Consider the following 26,906-nt stretch of genomic DNA (forward strand, 5'->3'; position numbering starts at 1 on the left):
AACGTTAGTCTTTTCGGTTTTAATTCTCTTCTCTTATTATCGCTGTCTTGGAAGGTAGAATACAGCTGTCTGAGCAGATGTGCCTAGTGAGATGTGGGGCGGGGTGGTGCACTGCCATTTACCAGATCCCTTCACAGAGACCTGGAATAGCTCCTCTTCCTCACCAAGCACTCCCCCAGCTATGATCCCAACCAGTCCCCACCTCTTTCCATCAGGGCCCCGAGCCCAGGGAGGGAATGTGATGAACATTGGCTCTTCCCATTCCCTGTGCCCTTAAGAGCCCAGCAGATGTACTTCATACAACACCAACCCTCCACTGGAGACCTCAGAAGGAGCTGGAAGGCTGCAGGCGGGACCAGAGGGGCTACTGCTGCCCTGAGCGTGTCAGGTGGTTAAATAAGCTCTGCTCCAAACCTCCTGCATGCTGTAACTCTGTTTTCATGATTGTTTCTGGCAAGGAGTCAGATTTGAAACTCCTCCCTCTTTTATTTAGCAAGAGGGAAGAGAAGTGTCCCCTGGCTGAGTGTCTTGCTGTTTGGGGTTTTAGGACTTGGGGGTAATTTCCATATGAGGAAATTTTGTATTTCAAAAACAGTAATGTTAGCTAGATATTAAAAATATGAGATGCCTGGTTAAATTTGAATTGCAGATAAGCAATAGATAATTTTTAGTAGAAGTATATATGATACAATATTTGGGACATATTTCTACTAAAAAATTATTTATCTGAAATGCAAATTTACCTGGACATCCTGTATGTTATCTAGCGACCTTACAATAATTGGGCTTCTGTCTACCCTTCAGATGCTAGGTCATTTATGATGATGTTAAGGACACTTGGGGATAAGGGGGAGACTTATATCTAGTTTTGCCGACAGCATCCTAGTTTCATATTCACAGCTCTTTGTGAAATGATTTAGACTCATGGTTCTCAAAACATGGTCCCTGGACCAGAAATGTCAACATCACCTGGTACTGGGTAGAAATGCAAATAAATTGCCATGTCCCGCCCCAGACCTATGAATCAGACACTCTGGGGGGTGGGATTCAGCATTCTAACAAACCCTGCAGGTGATGCTGACACAGTTTGAGAACCACAAGTTTAGACTCTGAGCAATCAGACGGTCCTGGGCTTGAAACCCAGTCCCACCATTTACTGACTGTGTCAACTTGGCAGAATTACTTATCTTCTCTGAGCCTCTGTCTTCCTAAACAAAACTGAAATACAATACCTTATTTAGGGATGTATTAAGGATTAAGTGAAGTTACATATTATGAAATAAAACCCACAGTGCCTGTTACTGTAAGAAAGCACAAAACAATTACTCTTACTTTTATTGTACAAATAGAGGTCCATTGGTGTCCTGAGACAAATTTGATGGTCAGCATGGCAAAAGCCCTAGTTACAGGAGTGATCTCTGCTCAGTTCGAACAAGGCTTTAATTTCCAGAAATGCAATTTACAGCAGTCCTATGGAGGGAGGGAGGAATTAGGAGGAGAGGAAGCAGGGCAAGAAAGCACCAGGACCCAACGGGGATTAGTTTTCTGATCCACAGACAAGCCCAGAGCAGAGAGCCACATTGATTGAATTCCCTTCCTTCAGTGCTCCACCCAGAATAGCTGTCCAAAAGGCAGGGTTTAAAAACAATTTTTTTGTTTTTTTCATGGAAAGGTGAGGGAGAGGAGGCCTGAGAGGGGAGGATGTGTCAGGGTGCCTATCAAGGGAGGGTAATTGGCACACTTGGGCATGTTTCACAGGGAGGGCCTGGGGCCTCCTATGATCAGCTTTGGCTCTATTGACTTTTTGGGTCAGAAAATTCTTTTGTTATGTGGCTGGCCAGTGCATGTGGAGCAGCATCCCAAGCCTCTACCTATGAAATGCCCATAGCCACTCGCATCCTCCCTCACAGTGGTGACAGTCAAAACCATGTCTAGACATAGCAAATGTCCCAGGATCAAGGGGGCCTAGGGGTGCCAAATACCCCTGGGCTGAGAACCACCTGTCTGGAGAGTGTATTAGACAACAGCCACTCACACAATTTTAACAGCTACCATATACTGAACATATATTATCTCCAATCTCCGTCCTGATCTGACAAGGTAGGTCTTATTACCTACTTTTTACAATTGAAGAAACTGAGGCTCAGACAGTTAAAGCAACTTCCCTAAACTCTACATCCAGTAGGTCTGGGCTTCTGACTAAGGTTGGTCTAACTCTAAAGCTCATGCTACAACATTCTCTCTTTCTCTCTCTGGAAAATGAAGGATTTTTTTTTTTTTTCTTCAAGAAACTCTTCTCATGTCAACTCAAGTTCAAAAATACTTATTGAGAAGCCATGAGAAGCTGTAACAGAAATATAAGATGTTGCTCCTCTCAAGGAGGTTTTAGTACCAGTGTCACTGGGGAGGTCAGACTCCTACAACACCGTTAAAGAACAAACGAGGCAGTCCCAGTTGGGGCCAAAATGGACATTTCCAGAAGTAGAACTCTGAACTGGCTGCCCTTTGTGTATGACTGTCTCCTATGTCCTTGTACTGTCAATTCTGATAACACAAAGGAGGATTGAAAACTTGAGGTTCATGGGGTCTACCACCCATGTGTCCTTTGAAACATCAACTCTCTTGCCTTTGTGGGGGCTGTAGGTGGCTTCTAGCCAAACACTCCGCCATCTTCTTTCTGGCTCTTTGCAGGAACTCTACCTTTCCCCTTTCCCTTCTCATGGCAGTATACTCATAAGCTTTGAGCTTGCTGTAGTAATCAGAAAATTTGTTGTAGAGGATGGAGATTGGCATCCCGTTGAGGATAATTCCAAAAGCAATGCAGAGGAAGGCAAAAAGCCTTCCCAGGATGGTCTCTGGGTACATGTCTCCGTATCCTACAGTGGAGATGCTCACCTGTAGTGGAAAGAAAGTGAGATGGAATGGTTAGCAATGTGATGGAGAAGAGAAGGAGAGAACCAGGTAGGAAAGTGTCCTCTGACTCCCTGAAGGTACACATAGGTCAGGTAACAGTTCCCACAGAGCCAGCTTTAGGAGGTACCAGAGGGTTTGCCTGCAGGATCTGCATCATGGAAAGAACACAAGCTGTAGAGCTGGAAGTCTTGGGCTTAAATCCTGACCATTATAAGTTTTCTTATACACAATACAGGAGATATCACAGCTACTTTAAGGGGTTGCGAAGAGCATATAAGTTGCCGTGTGTAAAGTTCCTGGGGTAGGATGGCTTCAATAAATGTTAGTCTCTGCCTACCCTCAGAGGGGTCAGCTTTAGGACCAGGGACCCTGGGTTTGCCCACATGATAGGCGTACCAGGAAGAGCTCAGGCTCAGAACCAGTCATATGTGGGTCCAAGTCCTAACTCTGACCCTTCCCTGCTGAATACCCATGAGCAAAACGTTCAGTCTCTGAGCCTTGGTTCCTTCATCTAAAATAGGATAATACCCAACTCTTCATCTTCTCCTGAAGACTAAATAAGAAAATGAATATAAAACACTTAACCAGGCCCACAAAAGGCATTAAACAACCTCCTTGGTTGTGCTTCTCTCATCTTTAAAATGGAGACATAATTATATTATAATTAATACTTCTTGGAGTTATTATGTCATTCAAATGAGATATTGTATATGAAGGTGCTCTAATTACAAATGTCTGGAGAAACACACTCTCGTTATTCTGCAAAGGGACTTTTCTGTAAGACATCACAGACCACAAATATGTTCATACTGTATGAAATTTCTCCCATCACTCTTGCACACTGCTTTAAATTCCACTAATTAGGGATTTATTTAGGTTAACAAGCTTCTGTTTTAAAATGCAGATACCCATGGGACTAGTTATCAGTCAGCGGAGCCAGAGAAAACCTGGGAAAATCTCTTGGGGCCTATTTTTTTAAGCCTCATGTACTGAGCCTCCCGTCGATCCCCGGACTCTTGGCAAATTACTAAAAGGCTTGTAGGCAGAGCTGTTGCTTAGTTGGGAAAAAAAAACCCCTGTGCCTTGCACAACTCCAGGGGGCACTGTTTGCTTCATCAATCTGTGGTGTTGCCACGATTTCCTGGCAGGTTGTATTAAAATGCACAGTTGGCCTGTTGACCTGTACTAAGATGGTGTTTAGCTTAGAAATATAAACATTTTTGTTTTGATATAAGGGTTAGTTTGAACTTAGGGTAAGTGTGATTGATTAGTTAGGATGGAATAGAGAAGCAGGCCAGCTGGGCTAATCTGGTATTGCTGATAAGAACCACAGCTCCATCCAGGCCATAAAAAAGTGATAGCTTGATCTCCCTTTTTTTTTTTTTTAAGATTTTATTTATTTATTTGACAGAGAGAGACACAGTGAGAGAGGGAACACAAGCAGGGGGAGTGGGAGAGGGAGAAGCAGGCTTCCCTCTAAGCAGGGAGCCTGATGTGGGACTCGATCCCAGGACCCTGGGATCATGACCTGAGCCGAAGGCAGACGCTGAATGACTGAGCCACCCAGGCACCCCGCTTGACCTCCTTTTTGAACCACCTCTCACTGCTTCATCTACAGTGAGGGACCAGCTGAGGGTGCGCTGCCGCTTCCCATGTGTGGAAGAATACAAGCAAGCACCTAAGAGAGGCAGGATGGTGTAGACTAGTTTAAGGAAACAGAGATGGCATTAGGCTACATGGCTCTGAATCCACCTCCCAGCTGTGTGACTTGGGCAAGTCCCTTACATTCTCTCTGGCTCTGCTTCTACTTGTGAAATACGGAGAATAGTAGTTACCTACCCCATAAGGGTGTTAAGGGAGTGAAGGAGTGCCTGGTGCAGTGTGTGAGTGATAATGTTAGTTCTCATGCTTATTAGTCCAATGGGCTGGGGCGCCTGGGTGGCTCAGTTGGTTAAGCGACTGCCTTCGGCTCAGGTCATGATCCTGGAGTCCCGGGATGGAGTCCCACATAGGGCTCCCTGCTCAGCGGGGAGTCTGATTCTCCCTCTGATCCTTCCCCCACCATGCTCGCTCGCTCTCTCTCTCTCAAATAAATAAATAAAATCTTTAAAAAAATAAAAAGAAATAGACCAATGGGTTGTGGAAATGGGCTCCTGCTTGGATCCTGCTGAACAGGAGGGAAACGGGGTGGGGAGCATTGTGGCTCCAGATTTTTGCACCAAAGGATGATGAGAGGCAATGGTACTGTGAGATTGTGGGTTAATCTCAAAGTATGCTTGTAACTGGCCGTACCCAAAGTAAAAGAACTTGAGTCAGGTCTCTGTCTGGGTACATGAACTGAAACATGGCTTTCATAGGTCACGAAGCACAGCACTCATACCTCTGTATGAATGTTGAGTCACTCAGTCTACGTGGCGTGGAGGAAGCCTACAGGGAGTCTGGTAACACGGGTGAGTGACAGGAAGGAGTAGTTCAGGACAGGAAGCACCCATGGAAGGCCAAAGCAGAGGCTTTGAGGTAAACCAGCCTGCAAGATGGGAGGCAGGAGGCTAGGACGATGCAGAGGAAGATAACTGAGACAAAGTGCTTCTTTTAAACTTCTGATCCATCCCCACACTGGCTTTACTTTACTCCCAAACTCGGCTTCATTTTTTTTTTTTTTTTTTTGGCTGAACTTCGAGTGAAGGATCAAAAGCGAAGAGAGTTGTTAGCTTAAGGCAGATTAAATATTTGATGCTCATAATATGGTCTAAATATTTTTGTATATCTTGGATCTTTATTTTTAGAGAAAAGATCTCTTCTGCTAGGAGACTGTGTGACTGGTCCTGAAGAATTTGTTCAAAATGTACAGCTAATCTTTACATTGTCTGTTCTCTGCACAGTTTGACTCAACCAGTGACTTGGTTCTTGCTCCTTGGCTCCAAGAGGAACGCAGAATTCCTTGGCTTTGGAGGACTTTTCTCCATGCTCCACAGACCAAACCCATTTCTCCCTTCATGAACATTAAAAATGGAAAGCCCTAAACTGACACAGGTGGCCTCAAAGAGTGAGTTCTCACATTAGGAGGGGTTGGGTCTAGAAATGTGACTAGAATTCCTGCAATCCATCTTAATATCCTGAAAACACTGGCTGGCTCAGCCACTCCATAAACTGGAAGCGTACCATTCCGTGCAAGGCTTACATATTTTCCCTAGCCTTTGAGTTCCAAACACCAGAATGTGACCTTCCCTCAGAAGCTCACCCATTAATCAGCAAATCTTGGCCTCTTAAACATTACAAGGAGGACAAGCATCCAGTTTTTCTCTGAAACTTCAGAATGACTATACTGGAATTTCTCTTTCAACAAGGAATGTTTGTTTCCTGCGTAATGAACGAGGCATAGATTAAATCTTGGCACCCAGTAATCCACGTATGTAGGAAATACCCCAGGGAACACAACAGATTTTTTCAAAATAATGAACTGCCCCCTTCTTGTGTTCCCAAAAAATTTGAGGTGGTGAAGATAGTGGTTTCTGGCTAAAATTATTACACACCTCAATGCATATTGTCCTTTAAAGGATTTAGCTTCAAAGGCTACATGTAGCCTATCCATGCTGCTGTCGCTACAAATATTTGAAGAATTCCTCTTTGGATTATAATCTGCACAGAGGATTCAGTGGTATGACTTTGAAACAAGTAGTCTTAGCCACCTCAAGGGTTAACTCTAGATGTCAATCTTAAACTCAAGGGTCTTGACTGTATTTTAAAATATCAAATCTACCCTCCAAAAGATGAAGATTTGGCACCATTACAAAGAAGTAAATGGACATATCACAGTCTCCAAAGAGAATTCCTCAGTGGAATTCAAAGCATGTTCTGAGGGATGGAAGCACTGTTAGAATGAGGTCATGGGTGAAGACAGGACCTTAAAGAGAATCAACCAGTCTCATCCCTATGTTAAAGTTGTGACATGTATGTAAATTGTGCAATAAGGAGGAGGTGTGCAAAAGCTATAAGGCAAACGTGGCATCCATTCATCCAGCCATAGAAAGGTACACGCAGTAACGATGATGTCGTCCGTATCCACCGTTTACTTGGTGCTTTTCCCTGTCCTCTACAACTCCATGTCCCACACGTCCTACTGACCCACAGGAGGATCATAGTTGAAAGACCTAAAAGGGGACCACCCCAGAGTTGGGAGTCCACAGGAGCAAAATTCAAAGTAGTGCCTAAGAGCCTTTGCCCCATTTATGGCTCCTTTGCTATTTCTGAAGGATCTAAGGGGATGCTGCCTCCTTTGACTGCCGTCTAATGCAGACGTTGACCCATTGTCTCTCAGTCCCAAGCGAGACACCCTCTGTACTTTTTCCCGCGGTCCTGCAGTGGGGAGTCTGCAAACTACATTTCCCAGACCACCTTGCTCACTGACTTCTGGTTGTGTTCTGCAAAGGAGAGAGAGTGTTGGGACACTGAAGGTGGGTGAGGAACTGAGGGTCTCTATTCCTGTTTCTGGTGTCTTTCACCATCCTCCAATAAGCAGATAGCCGTGGTTCAGGCATCTTTCGGCACATAGGACACTAACCTCATGGTGTCATCATAAGAGTCCCTGCGACAGCCCCTCAGTGGCTCCTTCTCTGTTCTTGTCAGTTCCAGTAATTTGACCTTCTATTTGTTCCCCCAGTTTTAGGGCTGATAGCTATTGCATGCAGTAACCAGTCTCTGGGGTCTCTTTGTTTCTCCCTGCTGCTCTTCCAACCTTCTAACATTCCTGTATCTATAACCCTGCATCAAATTCCATCTGTTTAAAATATCCACTCTTTTTTTTTTTTTTCTGTTTTCCTGACTAACTTGGCTGATGCACCTTCCAAATGGGTCTTCTTAAAGCAAGCGATCAATCCATAAAAATAAAATCTCAGTGATCTTGTAAGTGCCACCTATCTGCAAGGACATGATAACATGCTTTGGGAAAACAAAGATAGGACAAGGTCTCTGTGGCACAATTATCTGTTCCCTCAGCTAGAGATAAATTTTCTTTTTGCAGAGTTTTTGTTAGTTTTTGAAGGAATGAGTTCATGACATAGTTTCCTGTTTGGTTTCTATAGTTTGAACTCACTCTTGAAGCTTAGAAGGAAATGGGCCGTTGAACAGTCCAGTTGCCCTTTTCTGCTTTAAAACAGAGCCACGCTGGAGGCCAACGATGACCGTGCCATCACAGAGCTGACTCTTCTTGCCGAGTTGGGCCATGCATTTCCCACACCCAGGCAGCCTGGAGAGGCCCAACATGGCTGGAGCTGTTCCAGGTGTATGCCTATTTATCTGGACACGCAGAGGCTCTCCCAGGACAGAACAGAACAGACCCCTTCATATGTCTTATAGTCTCTCTTTTTCCAGTAGAGAAGGAATCGCTTCTGTTTTACTTTCCCCCAAATGAATCTGGAAGCAAAGGTTATGGCTTCCACGTGATAAAGACCATCAACTAGACAGATATGGTAACTTCTATTTATGGCGGATGTACTACAGGCTAGGCATTTTACATATGTTTCCTATTACATTAGTGCTTACAAATAATCTCCATTTGACAGATGAGTAGGACGGGGCTATCTTACATCCTAATGCATGAGCATTTGCTGGCATGAAGGTCCACGAGGGATTTGTTCTGCAGCTGCAGAAGTATTCACAGTGATGAAAATTACTGTATTCCTCTTAAAACCTTGAGTTGAATTACAAGAGGAAGGTTGTAGGATCCTTGGCATAGAGAGAGGGAAGATGATGAAAAGCAAGTCAGATTTTGGGGTTTTCTAAAAGTACTAGCGGCACATGAAGAATGGCTTAGAGAATCTGTCTCCAGTGAGGTGAATATACAAGGCATACAGCACTGGAGTCTGGAAGACATTATCAGTGTGAATGTGTTTTCTGATGTGTACATATATTTGAGCAGTAATAGCTTACTACAGTAGAATGACTGTATTACCTAATTTTTTAATGGAAATATAGCTGACACACAAATTAATTTCAGGTGAACAACATGGTGATTCAACAAGTCTATACATTATGTTATGCTACGGTCTGTTACCATACAACCCAATTACAACACCATTGACTATATTCCCTTTGCTGTACCTTTCATCCTTGTCATTTAAAATTCTATGACTGGAAGCCTGTACCTCGCACCCCCTTTCACCCCTAGGCCCCACCTACATACATGCTGGTCTACATACTTGGAAAAACGGAAACCTGACTCTCAAACTTGGTCGTATATCATCAGTGTGTAGATTTGCCCTTCTCCCTTCCTGCTTTACTCACCTCCATAGAATTCATATTCTAAGTTATAATGCTATATTGCTTTACCCATCCTCTCCACCACCTTGCCCTCTGGCAACCTCTAGTTTGTCACATAGAAGTGAAATCATGTGGCATTTGTCTTTCTCTGATTTATTTCACTTAGCATAATGCCTTCTAGGTCGATCCATGTTGCTGCAAATGGCAAGATCCCATTCTTTCTTTATGGTTGAGTAATATTGTGTGTGTGTGTGTGTGTGTGTGTGTACATACGTCATCTTTATCCATTCATCTATCAGTGGACACTTGGGCTGCTTCCATAATTTGGCTATTGCAAATAATGCTGCAATGAACACAGAGGTGCATATATCTTTTCAAATTACTGTTTTCCTGTTCTTTGGGTAAATACCCAGAAGTGGATTTCCTAGATTGTACAGTATTTTTTTTAAATTCCTTTTTAGGACACTCCATACTGTTTTCCACAGTGGCTGCACCAGTTTACATTCCAGCCAACAGTGCATGAGGGTTCCTTTTTCTCCACATCCTTGCCAACTCTTGTTATTTCTTGTCTTTTCTAGGAATTCTGACAGGTGTGAGGTGATATCTCATTGCAGCTTTGATTTGCATTTTCCTGATGAGTAATGTTGAGCATTTTTTCATGTGTATGTTGGCCATATGTACGTCTGCTTTCAAAAAATGTCAGTTCAGTGGACCTAATTCTTTATATCATCCTGCAACCAAGCTCTTTGCCATAAAACTTTTCAGTGCTTTCCTACACCGGGTGGGCCAGTCTGGTCTGCTCCTGGACTCTGAATTTGGCCTTGTGACTTGCTTTGGCCAATGGGTTGAGCAAATGACATGAACAGAAACTTATACAGTGCTCACATGATTGAAACTGCATTCCATCTCTTGCCCATTGCCATGGCCATGGGTACATGCCTGCTGGAGGATGAAGGAGATGTGGTCTAGTCCTCTCGTTTATCCCAGCTGTCAGCCAGCTGATCATCAGACCTATGAGTGACTGGCACCAGCCCCATGAGAAGAACCTTCTGCTTGAAGCCAGCCTAAACTGCTGACTTGCAAACTCATCAGCTAAATCAATGCTTGACATTTTACGCGATTAAGTTTTGGGGTAGTAGTTTGTGATGTATCATTATTATAGCAATAAATAACAATTTATGAATAGTTGAACATGCATTTATCATGGGTGTGTGCTCAAAAAATTTTAAATTACAGAATGTGTAATCAGAGTTAGTTTTGGGATTCCACTTATTCTCATTTCTGTTCAGTCATGTCTACATAGATGGGTTTCTTCTCACCCTTCAATTTCAGCTCAACGTCATTTTCTCCAGGAGGGCTTCTCTGGCCAGCCTATCAAAGGTAGATTCCATACCCAGCTATCTCTGTCTCTCCATCCTATTATCTCTCTCTCTCTATATATATATATCCTATTATCTCACACAAGATACCCCAGTATCCGAAACTATATATTCTCTTTCTCCATTAGAATGTAAACTGCACGAGGGAAAGAAATTCATCGCTTTGGGGTTTTTGTTCTGTCACCCAGTATCCCTAGTGTTTAGATTACCCACTTGGCACCCTGGAAGTGATCAAAAAATTCTAGCTCAGTGAAATGAGTAAGATGGATTTTGTGATTCTCATGAAGAATTCATCTTCATGTTTTGCATCTTTTATTTGGTATCTACCTAAGGAAACAAGACATTCTGTCTGAATCACTTTGACAGCATTCTTTTCTCTTTGCTGTACTGAGAATATGGTCCCTTGGTACACAGTGTGGAATGCCATCAGAATTATGGAGGAGAATCTGCTTAATCTATATTGTCCTGGGGCATAGAGCGGTGTTTAAATGTTCAAAGGGGGAACCACTCCTATTGTTTTCATAGATTAGTTTAGAAATATCTAATTCATAATGATTTTTACTAGTCTATAAAATCCTCAGAGAATAAGATGGACAAAAGCCATTGGTAAAGGTTAAGGTTGGTCAATAGTAAGTCTGAAATGTGCAAATTTTGGTCTGTGAAAATAGTGCCTGATAGAGATAATGGTCACAAAAGACAACTCTCATTGGCAAAAGCAATAACTGTTAAAATTTATTATCAATAAAAATTGAATGGTGATTCAATTTTTATTGTAAAACTTATGGAAAAAACTGATTTTGACTAAAACAACTTTAGTTAACATAAAAAGGGGGTAATTTGAAAGCTTTGAGTGTCATCATACATTAAACAGATCAAGTAATTAAATGGAATTAATAGGCATTCCCTTCAGGAAATTTTTAAAAAAGAAACATTAGCAACATAATTCTTATCAATTTTTGTATTAATATACAAAATTTTAAAGTTTTGTGGGTTGAAAATATAGTATCAAAATGTCCCCTAGGCCCCACCTACATACATGCTGGTCTTCTAAGATACTTGGATGAAAGGAAACTTGACTCTCAAACTTGGTAGTATATCACCAGCGTGTAGATTTTCTCTTCTCCCTTCCTGCTTTACTCACCTCCAAAGTAGATGTCATTTGCTGGGGACAAAGCATCTTCTTTCAGCTCCACCTGTACCTATGGTTTATCTACTATGGGGATGACCTTTTGTCACCTGGAATATGATCAGAGGTGTGGCACTGGGCTAGCTCACTGGGAAGAGCCTCATGTCCTCTCATCACTGAAGAAAGCTCACAAATCCTGTTTGACATATGAGTGCTCTGCTTTTCAGTGACAGAAGACTAACTGAATTATAGAGCTCTGTAGCCACCCTTTTTTAGAGACAAGAAAACCGAGGACAGGGAGTAAGGGAGCGAGGTTTTACAATTATTTAGGGTCACAATTATTAGATCTGGGACTAGAATCTAAAAGTAAATCTTCCATCTCGCTGAACTACATTGTTAGTAACCCTGGGTTGGTTCATCTCAGAAATCTAGACCAGATTCTAGGTTCTGACACACCCAGTGTTAATGCTGAAAATAACTAGTTCCTTACATGGGAAAAACCGGTTATATTTGCTTAATGTTTTTAACAGCATTGCAAACCATCTAGTTTTAAAAATAGAGAAATCACACACCCACTTCTTCCCTCTATGTATAAATGTCCACTTATCCATCAGCATATCCAGTGATTCCGGGATTTCCCAGGGATTTTGCACAGCATGCCAGAAATACGGGTATTTGAGTAAACGGCATAAATTACTACAAAGAGGCAAATGCCAAAGAAAACAACAAAAAATGACCCAAAGCCTGCAAATTAGGCAAGGCACGCCCCAGAAGTGAAGCTTGAAAGAGGCAGCGCTGGGTGTACAAAGGGCATGGATTTTTTGCCTTGGATGGTCTTAGGTTTGGGTCCTCACTCCACTACCTTTAGCTGGGTGTCTACACTCAAACCCTCTGCACCTCAATTCCTCCAGGCAAGAATACCAGGTCCCAAAGGAACTTCAGTGACAGTGGAGCAAGTTTCAGTTGTAGATGCTTCTTTCCACAGTCACGATTGGCTAGGAGCAGTGGAATTTCAGGTAGGGTGGACACTGGTCAGGCGAGTCTCACCTTTTCCCTGCATAAACTTAGTTTCCTTCAAATCTGAAGCTACTTCCAATTTGTCCTCTTAAAAAAAGATCCTAACCGTTTCACAGGGTGTGATACTGAAATAAGAGAACATCTACAAACCATTTAGGACAACAGGTATTCCATAAGTGGCGAATAAGAATGAGGGTGATGGATCTTCCCACATATACAAACAAGGAATCCTTCTTAAAATCAGCCTGCCGAGGGATTTAAGACTAAATCTCGATCTGGAAATTCCTAGGCCCAAGTCGACTTCAGTTACTTATGGAACTCTGTCTTTCCAACTTGTTTTTGTTCGCTGCGGGCAGCAAAGGCCTGGAGAAAAGCAGTGGGCCCCTAAGCGAGGCAGGGAAAAGGTCGGGGAACAAAGCAAGGCAGAGATGGCTGATGACCCCGGGAAGGGAGGCCTGGCTTCTTCCAGGCTGGGGAAAGGGCCGGGAAGCCGGAGCCGTGGTACTCACCGCGGCCCACCACCAGGCGTGGGGGATGCTGGTGAAGTTGGTGTTGGGCATGTCGTGCTCCACGGAGTAGACGGCCGCAGAGAAGGTGAAGATGCCCATGGTGATGAAGAGCATCAGGCAGCCCACCTGCTGGTAGCACTGGCGCAGCGTGAAGCCGAAGGCGCGCAGGCCGGTGGAGTGGCGCGCCAGCTTGAGGATGCGCAGGACGCGCATGAGGCGCATGATGCGCAGCACCTGGCCCACCTTGCCCACGCGGCCCACAGTCTCTATGTCGTGCTCCCGCGGCGAGCCGTTGCTGTGCCGCGGGTCCTCGCCCGTGAAGCACTCGAGCAGCAGTTGCAGGTAGAGCGGCAGGATGGCCACCAGGTCGACCATGTTGAGGGCGCTGCGCGCGAAGCGCCGCAGGTCGGGCGTGGAGGCGAGGCGCAGCAGGAACTCGAGCGTGAAGAAGGCGATGCACAGCATCTCCACGTGCTCCAGGATGGGCGGCGGGTCGCCGCCGCCCGCGCCTTGCCCCGCCTGCTGCTGCATCTCCTCCACCGTGTTGAGCGCCAGCGCCACGACGGAGATGAGCACGAAGAGGCTGGAGGCCACCCCGATGGCCTTGGCGGCCACGGACGAGAAGGGCTTCTCCATGAGGTTCCAGAGGCGGCGGCGCTGCGGCGCGTAGAAGCGCATGTCGCGGAAGAGCTCCTCGGCCTCTTCGGCCTGCGCCTGCGCGCGCAGCTCGCGCTGGATCTTGAGCTGGTCGCTGAGCTCGTCGCGCCGCTCCTCGAAGCAGATGCGGCAGCAGCGCGGCGTGTACTGGAGCCGCACGCCCCAGTAGCCCAGCTCCTCCAGGAAGCGGCGCGGGCACAGCTCGTCCAGCACCAGCAGCACCCCGGACGCGTAGAAGTTGGAGACCAGCTGGAAGACGGCCGGGTCGCGGTCGAAAAAGTACTCGTCCGTCTGCTCCTCGTAGTCGTCACACAGGCCCAGCTGGCGGCTGCGGCTGGTGGACGTGGCCAGGCGGCCCAGGCGCGTCTTGGGGTAACAGGCCAGCTGCCAGTAGGCCAGGCGGTAGCTCTGGCCGCCCACGTTCACGTTCAGCGTGGCCGACGCGTGGGGGAGGTCGGTCTTGGCCTCTGGCGGCTGGGCCTCCTCGCCTGGGTCGTCCTTCAGCTCGTCGTCGCCCTCCCCGTCCACGTCCTCCTCGATGTAGTAGCCCTCGGGCCACCGCGGGATGCTGGCCTGGGAGCCGGAGCGGGCCCCCACCGAGCAGACGCTCCCGCGGTGCTGGCCGTCCCCCGCCTGGGACGCGCCCTCGCTCTCGGTACTATTCCACGGCCTGCAGCCCCAGGACCGCCGCCTGTCGCTCTGCTTGAGCATGGCTGCGCGAGGCGAGCCCCTTGCTTGGCCTTCCTGGCTGGCGTGGGGTCTCGGGGCTGGCCCCTGCCACCGCCGGGAGGACGGAGCCTGTACCCTGCGCCGACTTGGAGCAGCCTGCCCGGGCCGACGGTCGGTCAGAGGCTGAACTCGGCAGATGGCTGTGGACGGCTCTAATCTTGCTGATAGGGAAGCCTCAAGTGTTAGGAGGGATTTAGAGCCTCTTAGCTAGTTTCCTCCCGTTCGCCCGGCACTCTCGGACGTCGGGGTTGATTACGTGATCTTAAGTCTGTAGATAATCGGTAGGGGGCAGGGATTGTTGCTAATAAAAATGTCGCCAACCCTTAGGCCTGTCCTTAGGAGGTGCTCAGTGTGCTTGTGCTGGGGTGAAATCCACCGAATTAGCTCTAGAAATCCGGCTGCCTGTGTCCTGGCCTCACCATTGAAGTTGCAGCCTCTGGAAGAACAAAGGACAGACAGGGCAGCAGAATGCTTAAAGCGGACGTCATCACAAGCCTGTTTTCCTCTTAGCGTAGCCCCTGTTGAGATCACCTAAGACTTCACGTGATCCCCTTCCCGTTCTTTCGCATGATCATTTCTTTCCCCAAATGGATTCTGCTTCGCCGCTCTTCTGTAGAGTCCAGTCTGATCTCCGTCCCCGCCTCCATCCCCCCCTTGTCTCTGTTTCTCTGCCTCTCTTTTCCTTCCCTCTTTGGAATGAGGAGAGCGGATTTCCAGATAGAATCCCAGAACTAGTGGGTACATGTTCTTGCAGCCCTGCTTCAGTGCTCTATTAGGGCCATAGGTAAAGGTGGCCAGGCTTTATTCCCAGGAAAATGTCTTTATCATTCTTCAAGACATCACTTTAATTTTTTTTTTTTTTTTTTAAGTCTCTCTCCATGTGGAAAGCAACATGCTAGATGCTGGGGATGGGAACTGTGGGGACACAGTTGCTAGTGCTTTTGTGGGTGATGGAGTTAGGTAAACATAGCGAGAGAGTGAGTAAAAAATACAAGGCAGCACAGAAGAGGAAGGGATTTGTTCTGAGCAGAGAATAGATTTTTAAATTCAATTTACTTAGGGCGCCTGGGTGGCTCAGTGGGTTAAGCGACTGCCTTCGGCTCAGGTCATGATCCCGGAGTCCCGGGATCGAGTCCCACATCGGGCTCCCTGCTCGGCAGGGAGTCTGCTTCTCCCTCTGACCCTCTTCCCTCTCGTGCTCTCTATCTCTCATTCTCTTTCTCTCTCAAGTAAATAAAATCTTAAAAAAAAATTCAATTTATTTAGAATAGCTAATAAGTGTTGATGGCAAAAAATTCAAAAGGTGCAAAGATGCATTACAGAAGACAGTTTCTTTTTTTTTCTTATAAGATATTTATTTATTTAAGAGTGAGCGTGAAAACAAGAGCATGAGCAGGGAGAGGGGTAGAGGGAGAAACAGACTCTCCGCTGAGCAGGGAGCCCAATGCGGAGCTCGATCCCAGGACCCTGAGATCATGACCTGAGCCGAAGGCAGACGCTTAACTGACTGAGACACCAGGTATCCCAAAGACAGTTTCTCTCTCTCTCCCAAATCGAACTTGCAGTTATCAGGTGTGCCTTTGAGGAAGCAACCACTGTTGTTGCAGAATACTTTTTGGTGGTTCTTCCAGAAATATCCTAAACACATAGAAGCAAAAACCTGTCTCCATCCGTCATCTGAATGGCTCTCAATTATTAACACAAATCATAGTACACTATCCACATTGCTTTTTCCAATTAACCATGTGTCTTAGAGGTGTTTTCACATCTGAACATAAATGTCCACCTGATTTTGAAAGTAGCCCCATAGTAGTCTGACAGGGATAAACATTCAGGTTGTTTTATACCTTGGCTCTTGTAAACAGTGGTGTAACAAATAACCTGTGTATACATTACTTTACACATGTTCAAGATGGAGGAAGGACTGCCAAGAAACCTGACCAGAGAGGACAGAACAAATTGGACAGATACCTTGGGAAGAGAATGAAAATGATAGCATCTTACACATGAATGATTGCTGTTACTTAAAATAATGTTCTGTCTGATAGGAATGTGTGGGCCTCATTTGGAATCCTGATTCAGGCAAAAAGCCTAAAACATTTTTGAGAGTTGGAAATTCGATGGTATTTAAGAACTCTTAGTTGTGATAATGGTCTTGTAATGTTAAAGGCTGTGTATCTTTTAGAGACACATAATGACGTATTTATGGATGGAATGATATGATACCTGAGCTTTGCTTCAAGAAAATATGGGGGAGAGAAAAAGGGGGTGGCCATAGCATGGGAATAAGACTGGTCATGAGTCAGTACCTGTTGACACTGAGTGATGGAGGCCTAGGGGATCATTATGCTATTCTGCTTTCACAGGTGTTTGAATTTCTTCATAATAAGAAGTTCTTTGGGGGCGCCTGGTTGCTCAGCTGGTTAAGTGGCTGCCTTCAGCTCAGGTCATGATCCCAGGGTCCTGGGATCGAGTCCCACATCAGGCTCCTTGCTCACCGGGGAGTCTGCTTCTCCCTCCGCCTGCCGCTCACCCTGCTTGCACTTGCGCTCTCTCTCTCTCTCAAATAAATAAATACAACCTTTTTAAAAAAAGTTTTTTAAAAAGGTATATGAAGGATACATTGTTAGGTCAAAGACTGCACGTTTGCAATTTTGATCAATGATGCCAATTTCCCTCATAAAAATTTTACTAATGTGTAACTCACCATCACACTTGCTGAGCTGCGCCCACTTGATAGGTGAAGAATGACATGTGCGATAATTTTAATTTGTATTTCTCTTCCTATGAATGCAGCTCAGCGTCTCTTCATGTCATTCTATTTCTTTTTCTGCTTTGCATCGATAGGTTGGTATTTTATCGATTTGTAGGAGAGCTGTCTATATCTTGGGAATAAACACTTCGGGGTATGGATTGCAATTTTTATGTCTGACTTGATCCTTCGGTGAGTTTTTTTTCCCCATGTAAATTTTTTATTCGAAGACTTCTCAGGGTGGTGGCGTATTGGGAAAATCTTCACTGCTCTGTAATTGCAAAGAATTTTCTTGCAGTTTCACTTCTCACATTTAAGGGTTTGATCCAACAAGAATTCATCTGGAGGTAAAGAGTGACGTGTAGGGACCCAACTCCGTTTTCTAGGGTTTTAGCCGCATGTCCCAACACATGAACTGAATAATCTGTCTCTTCCCCACTGGTGTGTAGTGCTGTCTTTATCATGTAATTCACTTTTAACTGTGCTTCCGGGTCATTGGGACAGGTCACAGTTGCTACAGGGTCTGCACCTGCTTTCGATAGACCTCAAACCTCCAAGCTTAAGATAATGCCCAGTCAGGTCTAGCCTTTAAGTTCCTAAATGCACTTCTCGTGTTCTTCTGTTGGCATACAATGTTAATGTTGCTTCTCCAGCCACACACTGAACTTTTCTCCAGTTTCATCTCTTCTTTCTGTTGCTCCAAGTACTATCAACAAGTACCTTTACTATGTAGATGCAATCATACTATTATAAAAGGGTATCGCTATTTTCCTATTTCTCATTGCCTCTGCTTCCATTGCAGTCACATGCTGCTGCTCACCTAAGATTTCAATGCTGTCCCAGCTTTTGTACTGAAAAACGGGAGAGTTAGTAATGTTTGAGAGGCCTCTCAAAGCCGAGCACAAACACCACATCCATGGAGTTGATCGGGGAGCATTGCCCGGATGGACCACGCTTAATTGTCTCTTACACCCAAATGAATATGTCGGTGTGGACATGTTGCTTGGATTTTTCTCTTGGATTTTTTTTTTTTCTTTTGCGAGGGCAATGGTAGGTGGGTATCCATACGTGGAGACCCCTTCTAGCAAAGAGAACTGTCCCGAAGTCGAATGGGAACACGTTTAAGAATTTGTAGGGCAGAGGGAAACCTGCATGATCTTCAAGTCGGCTTCTGCCTTGAAATTACTAAGATTCCAAGTCTTTCCTTGATGATTCATTTGTCTCGAATTCCCTCTTGCCTGCCTTCTGTGATCCTTATCCTTCAAAAGTCAGCTCAGACATCCTCCTCTTCTCGGAGCGATCCTTCTCGGACATTTCTCTGTGTTTTGTCAAGATGGGTTAGCTGCTCCTTGTCAGTGTTTTCATTTAAGGTGACACATATCACTAACGTAGGACATGAGGCACTTCTTTTAATGAAGAGAGACTTAAAAAGTTTCCCATTACGGAAGTTCTATAAGTGCATTATAGAGGAATTTAAAAAACAGAGAACACTAATAACCAATACAACAATAATAGCATGCCCAGATACTGTACTATGTTAGTACTTAACCGATCACGTAGGGGCTATTCCTCTTTTACAGATGAAGAGACTGGGACACAGAGAAGCTGAATGACTTACCCATGATTGCACACAAAGTAAATGGTGGAGCTGGGTTTTGGTCCAGACTAACCAGCAGGTTATAAGAGAGCATATACATAAAAACCACCTATAATCTGACCATCCAAATACCCTCACTGTTAATATTTTAACCTGTGTCTTTCCATTTAGTTACACACACACACACACACACACACACACACACACACACACACACTTATCATGGTTGTGCTCATATTGGACATAAATTATATATCCTGCTTTTTTCATTTAACATTTTCACGTATGCATTTTTGATTAAAAAAATCCCACTTTGTAATCATTATGTTAAATTTTACTTCTCACATTTAAGGATTTGATCCAACAAGAATTCATTTGGAGGTAAAGAGCGACGTGTAGGGACCCAACTCCGTTTTCTAGGGTTTTAGCCGCATGTCCCACCCAACACATGAACTGAATAATCGGTCTCTTCCCCACTGGTGTGTAGTACTGTCTTTAGCATGTAGTTCAGTTTTAACTGTGCTTCCAGGTCATTGGGACAGGTCACAGTTGCTACAGGGTCTGCACCTGCTGACCTTATTTGGCTTTCAATAGACCTCAAACCTCCAAGCTTAAGATAATGCCCAATCAGGTCTAGCCTTTAAGTTCCTAAATGCACTTCTCGTGTTCTCCTGTTAGCATACAAAATATTCTATGTTGTAAATGTACCATCTATAACAGAACCAAATCTCTTTTATGGAAATAACTATTTTTCAGTATTCACTCTTATAAGTAATGATGTGATAAAAATACATTTGAGAGTTTTTTTTTTTTCATTCTTTGGGTTTTTTGGTGCTTGTTTTTGTGTTGTTTGTTTTGTATTCTGAGTTACTCTTTCAGACAGTTTGACGAGATTTTTTTTTAGGCCATTCTCTTTTTTTTTTTTTAAGATCTTATTTATTTATTCATGAGGGGCGGGGCAGAGGGAGAAGCAGGCTCCCAAGGAGCAGGGAGTCCGACGTGGGACTCGATCCCAGGACTCCGGGATCATGACCCGAGCCGAAGGCAGACGCCCCAACCATCTGAGCCACCCAGGCGCCCTAGGCCATTCTCTTTTAATATTGAGCCTCCCTATGTGCTGTTCCTGCTGTTTGTTCAGTTTAGGACAGTCTTTCTCCACACCAGCCTGTCTCCTCTTCCTCTGGCCAACTCATGTTCACCTTTTTTAGGTAGTGAGCTAACTCCTCTTAGCCTCCCTGCATCCTCAAAAGCTGAATTTAGCCCCCTCCTCCAGGAGAGCCTCCCTGCATCCTCAAAAGCTGAATTTAGCCCCCTCCCCCAACAGGTGCTTCCCTAAAAGCTTGACTTCACCTAGCAGAGCCTTTTGCACAAATGCCTATAAACAAGACTGAGTTCCAGAAGGGCTGGACAGTGTCTGGTTTGTTCTCATCCACAGGTTCTAGTCCACTGCCTGGCATATAGCAGGCACTCAAAACTACTAGCTGGAAGATTGAAATATTTGATGTCTCTTGCCGGCTTGCTTTGCAATTTGCCTCACTGTTCACTCTTAGCCCTGAAACATGGAAGTGTCTTCCCAGTAGCTTTGCTAGAATAGCATTACTGGTTGCTGTTTCCTTATTGAGAAGTGAAAATGGTATTACAGTTTTGTTTTAATCAACTCTGTAGTAATTACTCACTTGTGTGTTCCCCACTAGCCTCTCAAGTCTTCAAGGGCAAAAACAATCTTGTCTCTGTGGCCCCAGCACCAAGTAGAGTGTCTGATATGTAGCAGATTAGAAAAATATATTGAAGATCTCTGTATCCTTAAAACTGCACGTAAATCTAGAATTATCTCAAAAGTGTTAAAAAAGATTTCCTCCTTTGGGGGCGCCTGGGTGGCTCAGTCAGTTAAGCATCTGCCTTCAGTTCAGGTCATGATCCTAGGGTCCTGGGATCAAGTCCTGCATCAGGCTCCTTGCTCAGCAGGGAGCCTACTTCTCCTTCTTCCTCTGCCCCTCCCCACCGCTCCTGTTCTCTCTTGCTTTCTATTTCTCTGAAAAAAAAAAAAAAAGTAAAATCTTAAAAGATTTATTACTTTGCACTGACATACCCCAAGCCCCCCTTTGAAGGGAAAGAAAACTGGAGGGCTTTGAGGAACCGTGGCTGGAGTCCTGCCTGCTTTTCCTTGGAGAAAGAGATTGATGGGAAGTATGGTACAGTACAAAGAACATTAAAACTAAGATCAGATTTTGCATTCTGGTTCAAAGCTTTGGGAAAATTACTTCCTTTTTCATCTCAATTTCCTCATCTGTAAAATGGGTTGTGGAGGATTTCCTGTTAATTTAAAAAGAGAATACCTCCCCACTTTATTTTTAATTGGCCTGCTTATGCCAAATACCATTCATCGAAAGATAGCACATACTATTCATCAGAAGATAGGCATCCCTCCTTCATCCAGCTACCTCTTACTCCAAGTCCTGATTATATACCTACAACACAAACATATATTCATTTTTAGCTCATGGAGAGTTTCTCAGCAGAGAAATAGGTCATATTCACAGTCCACTGTGAAAATTAATTCCTTTATGTTAAGAGAGTGCTGACTAATAGAACTTCATACAGTGATAGAAATATTTGTATGGCTCAAAACATGACTAGTGCCACTGAGGAACAGAATAAATAGATTTAAAACAAATTTTTTAAAAAAATATTCAAAATAAAATTCTTAATGTATATTTAAGAGTTATGTATGACTAGTGGCTACCATGTTGGACAGGACAGTATTAAGATACCTGTGTCTGGATTGTCCCTTTTAAATATGCACTACCCCCAGGAGCAATGAACTTTTAAGACATTAACCCCTTAGTCAAATGAGTTTGCCAGCACGAACTGGCCTACTACTTTTAAGACTAAAAGGGAGTGAGACAGGGAGAGTTTGGGTAGGACAGTGAATGGAGCAATGGGACTGAGAAGCCTGAATAGGTGCGGGGTAGGCTTTGGGGTGGGGCATTTCAGAACAGATTGATTCAGGATGGCTCAGGAAGAGCCTAGAATTAAAAGGGGAAAACTAAGGTGGGTGGTAAGAAGAGCAAGGTTGCTGAATACAGACACTTTTGCAAATTTACCTAGACCTGGTCCTGAGAAAGGCACAGAGAGAGAAGTTTAGTACGCACTTGGGAAGCTGCATTTCCTTTAAGATCTTTGAAGTCCTTGTTGGTAATTGTAAAGTGGGAAGTTGGGATGAGGATCTGGGTGAGGAATACCTCAGCCAAACCCAAAGAAACTAAAAGAAAACCCCAACAGTCTCCCCAGCTCCCAATAAAGGAAAAAGAGGAGCTTTTTGAGGAGGAAAACTTTTGTTAAGCCTGGTGAATTTCTTGTGATAATTGAATTATTGAAGTATTTGTTCACCTCCTTCTCTTTGAATTTGCCTGTCTCATCCCAGGTAAAATGTGCAATGGATGGAAACAGTGATTGATTGCAAAGTGTCTCGGTCGATTGAAATCCTCTTTGACCCACTGAAGGTTTTCTGTGGGTTTGGAAAAAGAAAGGGTGGGGGCGGGGAGAGGGGAAGGCTGTATGGAAACATTCTCGTGGTCAGTGTCCTGTAATCAGGCTTAATCTGGGGGTGGGTGCATCCCCTTCTGCAAGCCCATCCATCTTCTTTAATTCCCTCTTTTAAAGATGAAGAATCTAGAACTCATCTGTTGGCCACCTTGGCACTTTCCTCCCATCTGTGCTGCCCCGTGGCAGAATGTGCAGCCCCTGATGCACCCTGATGCAGCCCCTTACTTACAAAAACTTCACTTTGATTTCTAATCTTCACTTATGATTTCCCCTAAACATTCATTGACAGTCTTTTGTTCTTTTTGCTCCCACTGATGCAAAAGATCTTGCCACCACTTCCTCCATTTCGGTAGTGGATGCCAGCCACCTGGACATAAAGTGTAAACATACTGTGTATAAGACCCTCTGTGACTTCCAAGCTGGGAGGGACTCAGTGGTTGTCTGTTTCCACTGTCCACTTTAGAGATAAGGAAGCTGAGGTGTCCAATCAGTCAGTGCCTGACTCTGGAACCCTGTTATAACTCCTCCTAACTTGACATTGTTTCAGCATCATTGCATCTAGTTTTTCACCTTGAAGTTGTGTCCATGTGGAACAAGCAAGTTATACACCTAGAAGGTATGCTTTTGAGTAATTTAAATATCAGATCTTGACATTTCATGAAGAGCTAAGATCAGCTACACAAACTTATGGCCTTCACTGGTCTAGCTCCACAGCAAATGTCTTGGTCCTCCATTTTGTGCGGAGTAGATAGGCACCGTTGTATTTCACATGACTTCCAGAAACAACATCTTCTCTTCTGCCCAAACCAGAACCTTCACTATTTTCTGTGGTAGAGTAGACTCCAGTTGATTTTTATAAAAAGCTGAACCTCGTATAATTTGACATACCCCATACCACTTTGCATCTCACTTCTATTGGTTTCAGGGTTCTCTCCTGGCCTCTGCCTCTGGGTGTCTATTTCTGCTCTATGTACTCTGAGAAAAGAGATCCTCTCTGACCAAGTCTCCCGAAGAGCAGAAATGAGGCTGGTGAGCACTACATCTCATGCAGAGAGAAAGCATTTGCAGAAAATGCTTGTACCCCCAATTTTTTATTTTTACCTTAAAATTTGCACTCAAGAACTCTGCCAAGGGAGGGAAATATACCAGAAAATATGGCACATCTGCTCTGATGCTGATATTACGGTGATGACTCGGGGCTCCCTGGAGTAGGGGGTGATGAGACCCAGGTGATGCTCCTGAGGAGATTTGCCAATTTGAAAAGTGGCATCTGTGAAAACCTAGTAAGAACACAAAGAATGTGCTTGAACAGATGGTATGTGAAGAATGCTAGAATAGAACAATTCTTTGAAAGCCATTAAGGATTAATAAATGTGGCAAGGGGAAGGGATTATAAATGATTAATAATGACTCAGTGATATTATTAAAATTGCCTATGTAGTTTAACTCCAAAAACTTTTTTTGTTTGTTTGTTTCTGGTGTTTTAGTATGGGTCAGTAGTTACCAGTCAGAGCAAAATTACATAGTGCAGATAAATATTTTCCACGCAGCTTTTCTAAAATAGCATGTCTCTGCCTTGTAAAGGTTGTTCATAAGATCAGAACAGAAGAGTTAGACCTTAGGTGATAGATGTGTGTTATGGGAGTTAAACTCACTGAAAAGCATAAATAATAGATTTAAATAAATATATTTGTGGCTATATTCTTAGGTTGATGTAGGTTAAACTCTAAAGCAATGCAACTGATTTTAGAGAACTCCAATAGAAAAATCAGTGTTCTGGACTAAAGATCAGTTTGGAACTTGATAAGCAAGGCATTGCCACAAAGAATTATAGAATAGATAAAAATTATTTTAATTGGGGGCACCTGGGTGGCTCAGTTGGTTAAGCGACTGCCTTCGGCTCAGGTCATGATCCTGGAGTCCCGGGATCGAGTCCCACATCGGGCTCCCTGCTCGGCAGTGAGTCTGCTTCTCCCTCGGACCCTCCCCGCCTCATGCTTTCTCTCTCTCTCTCTATCTCATTCTCTCTCTCAAATAAATAAATAAAATCTTAAAAAAAACTTTAAAAAATTTATTTTAATTGGCATAGCAATGATTTGTTTGTAACCTTGTGCGTGGTGCTGCTAAAAGACCTGTGATGAATAAATAGCTTATTCTTTCAAGAAAGACAATGATTTTTTTCTTGCCCCCATAATTTCACTCTTGATTTGTTCTAAAATTAATTTGGCAAAAGTCAATTTTAGCTTCTGTTATGTAAGAACATCACAAACTATGACTAAGTGAAATCATTTTAAAGGGGCTATATTGCTCTCATCTTTAACGATTATGTTCAGCTGCCTGTAACTAAAAGAATGCTAACTAAGGACTTTCTTTGTGTAGGGATTACTTTCCTCCTGTGACAAGATGCCCAAAGATTGGCAGTCCAGGGCTAGGGAGGCTAAGGGTGTCACCAAGGATTAAGGTTCCTCCTGATGATCTGTAAACTTTAGAAAGATGCATCATTTGGTCCTAAATACAGATTTGTCTCCTCATTCCTTTTTCTGCGTGAGTAAGTTCTGCTGTGATCTCTCTATCCAATGTCCATGTTCCAACACGAACATTTGTTCCAAACCATTGGTCACGATCCTGATATCTGGAGTTATTCAGAACAATCTATCTTTGGAATTTTATTGCTTTAAAAAAGATACCAGATCATAGAAAAAATCAACAGAGAAATGTACAAAGAAGGAAATAAAACCCATGTCATACTTTATAACCCCAAGTAACTCCTATTAACATCATGATGAACATTCATCCAGAAATTGTTACATTTCTGTAATATCTGTATGTATCTGTACACACACCATATGTGTACACATATATATATAAATCCATCCATCCATAATTATAAAATCTAAGTACTGAATTAGACTACATTAAGGAGTCCAAGTCTCCAGACTGCAATCTGAGAGGCAGAGTGATATATTGAGGAAGTCAAGAGAACTGAGTTCTAATACCAGCTTGATAATTTACTAGCTGTGTGAACTTCAGTCACATCTCCTATCTGGGCCTCAGTATCTACATTTGTCAACCAATGGTCGGAGTATAGTGACATTAAAGTTGTCTCTTCTACAGGCCCTCATGTTTTATTATTTTATAGAGATACATCTTTCATTACTGTTAAATCACTATCAGCTCCATGACAACAGGGACCAGATCTGGATTATTACTCAGGTGTAGCCAAGTATGGCACTGAGTAAGCAGTAAGCAATAAAAATTTGCTGAGTGACTGTAAGTGCCAGCTTACCTGCGTTCTCAGTTACTCTTCCAAAATACCAGGCCATTCCCTTCCCCATCTTGCTTGAAGCCAAATATAAATGTAGAGGAATTGTCTAGAATAGGTACTCTTTCCATTTGGAGATAACTTGTTTTAGACTCTTGGTAAGACTTTATAGATTTATTTACAAAAATTCCAAGCCTGCCTTGTTTTTCTCCTGAAATGCTTTATTCACTTTATTGGTCATTATCGATGAACTAGCTCCTATATTTCCATTTCTAGGTACTCAATGCTAGTATAGAAAAAGGTTATTGATCTTTGTATATTTATCTTGTACTGAGCTATCTTACCAAATTATCTTATTAATTCTAGCTATTTTTTAAAAAAACTAGAGTTTCTAGTGTTTCTGGAAACAATATCATATCAATAAAGCAAGAGAGTTATCTCTGCTTTTCAACATGTATACAGATTATATCCTTTGAATTTGCTCATAGCTCAAAGAAAATATTGAATAGCTAAGGACAAAAGAATATGAATAGAAACTTTATAAAGTAGCCTACAAAATACCCAATGAGTATATGCTACAGATACTTCAGTGAACCAGGCACATGAAAAGGATGCCGACTTCCATGCTTGTATGAGAAAACATACTATAATAAAAAAAAGGAAAATATTCAGTTTTACTGTTATTCATATATCAAAGTGACAAAAAATAAAAATAAATACAGCATTTATTGCTGATGAGATGAGCCCCTTGAATTTCTAACTTGCTAATAATAGAAATAGTCTCTATGAATACATACTAAAATGAAATGTTCATATATATGCTGATATAACAGTCCTACTTTTGAGCACTGAGAAATACTTTATATTCAGGATGCTAATATTTTATTACCTTAAAAATATTTTTCCTATGTGTGTCTTGTCTTTTTCATTTTCTTTGTTTTTTTGTGCTCAATTTTATTCATTTTAATGTAGTTAAATATATCAGGTTTTTTTTTTTTTTAGCTATCATTGTTACGTCTGCTTCAGTAGTCCTTTCATACCATAAGGTTACGAAGACATACCTTTAAGTTTTCTTCTGTTACTTTCAGAGATTTGCTTTTTACATTTAAGTTTGAAATTTACCTGGAATCCATTTATTTGGAGATAGGTCCTGAAATAGGG

At 43.3% G+C, this 26,906-nt stretch overlaps 1 protein-coding gene across 1 annotated transcript; it reads right to left on the minus strand.

Annotated features, from left to right (window-relative positions):
* Positions 1 to 2,613: 2,613 nt before the first annotated feature.
* Positions 2,614 to 14,570, minus strand: KCNV2 (potassium voltage-gated channel modifier subfamily V member 2). Its single transcript, XM_028117314.1, has 2 exons — positions 13,203 to 14,570; positions 2,614 to 2,895 (listed from the first exon to the last, which is right to left on the minus strand). The coding sequence occupies exons 1-2, from the start codon at positions 14,568 to 14,570 to the stop codon at positions 2,614 to 2,616; spliced, it is 1,650 nt and encodes a 549-aa protein (XP_027973115.1).
* Between the last annotated feature and the right edge of the window lie 12,336 nt (positions 14,571 to 26,906).

This window comes from Eumetopias jubatus, unplaced genomic scaffold (assembly GCF_037043125.1).
Source record: "Eumetopias jubatus isolate StellerSeaLion01/CBP00866 unplaced genomic scaffold, mEumJub1_p1.0 scaffold_15, whole genome shotgun sequence".
Lineage (NCBI taxonomy): Eukaryota > Metazoa > Chordata > Mammalia > Carnivora > Otariidae > Eumetopias > Eumetopias jubatus.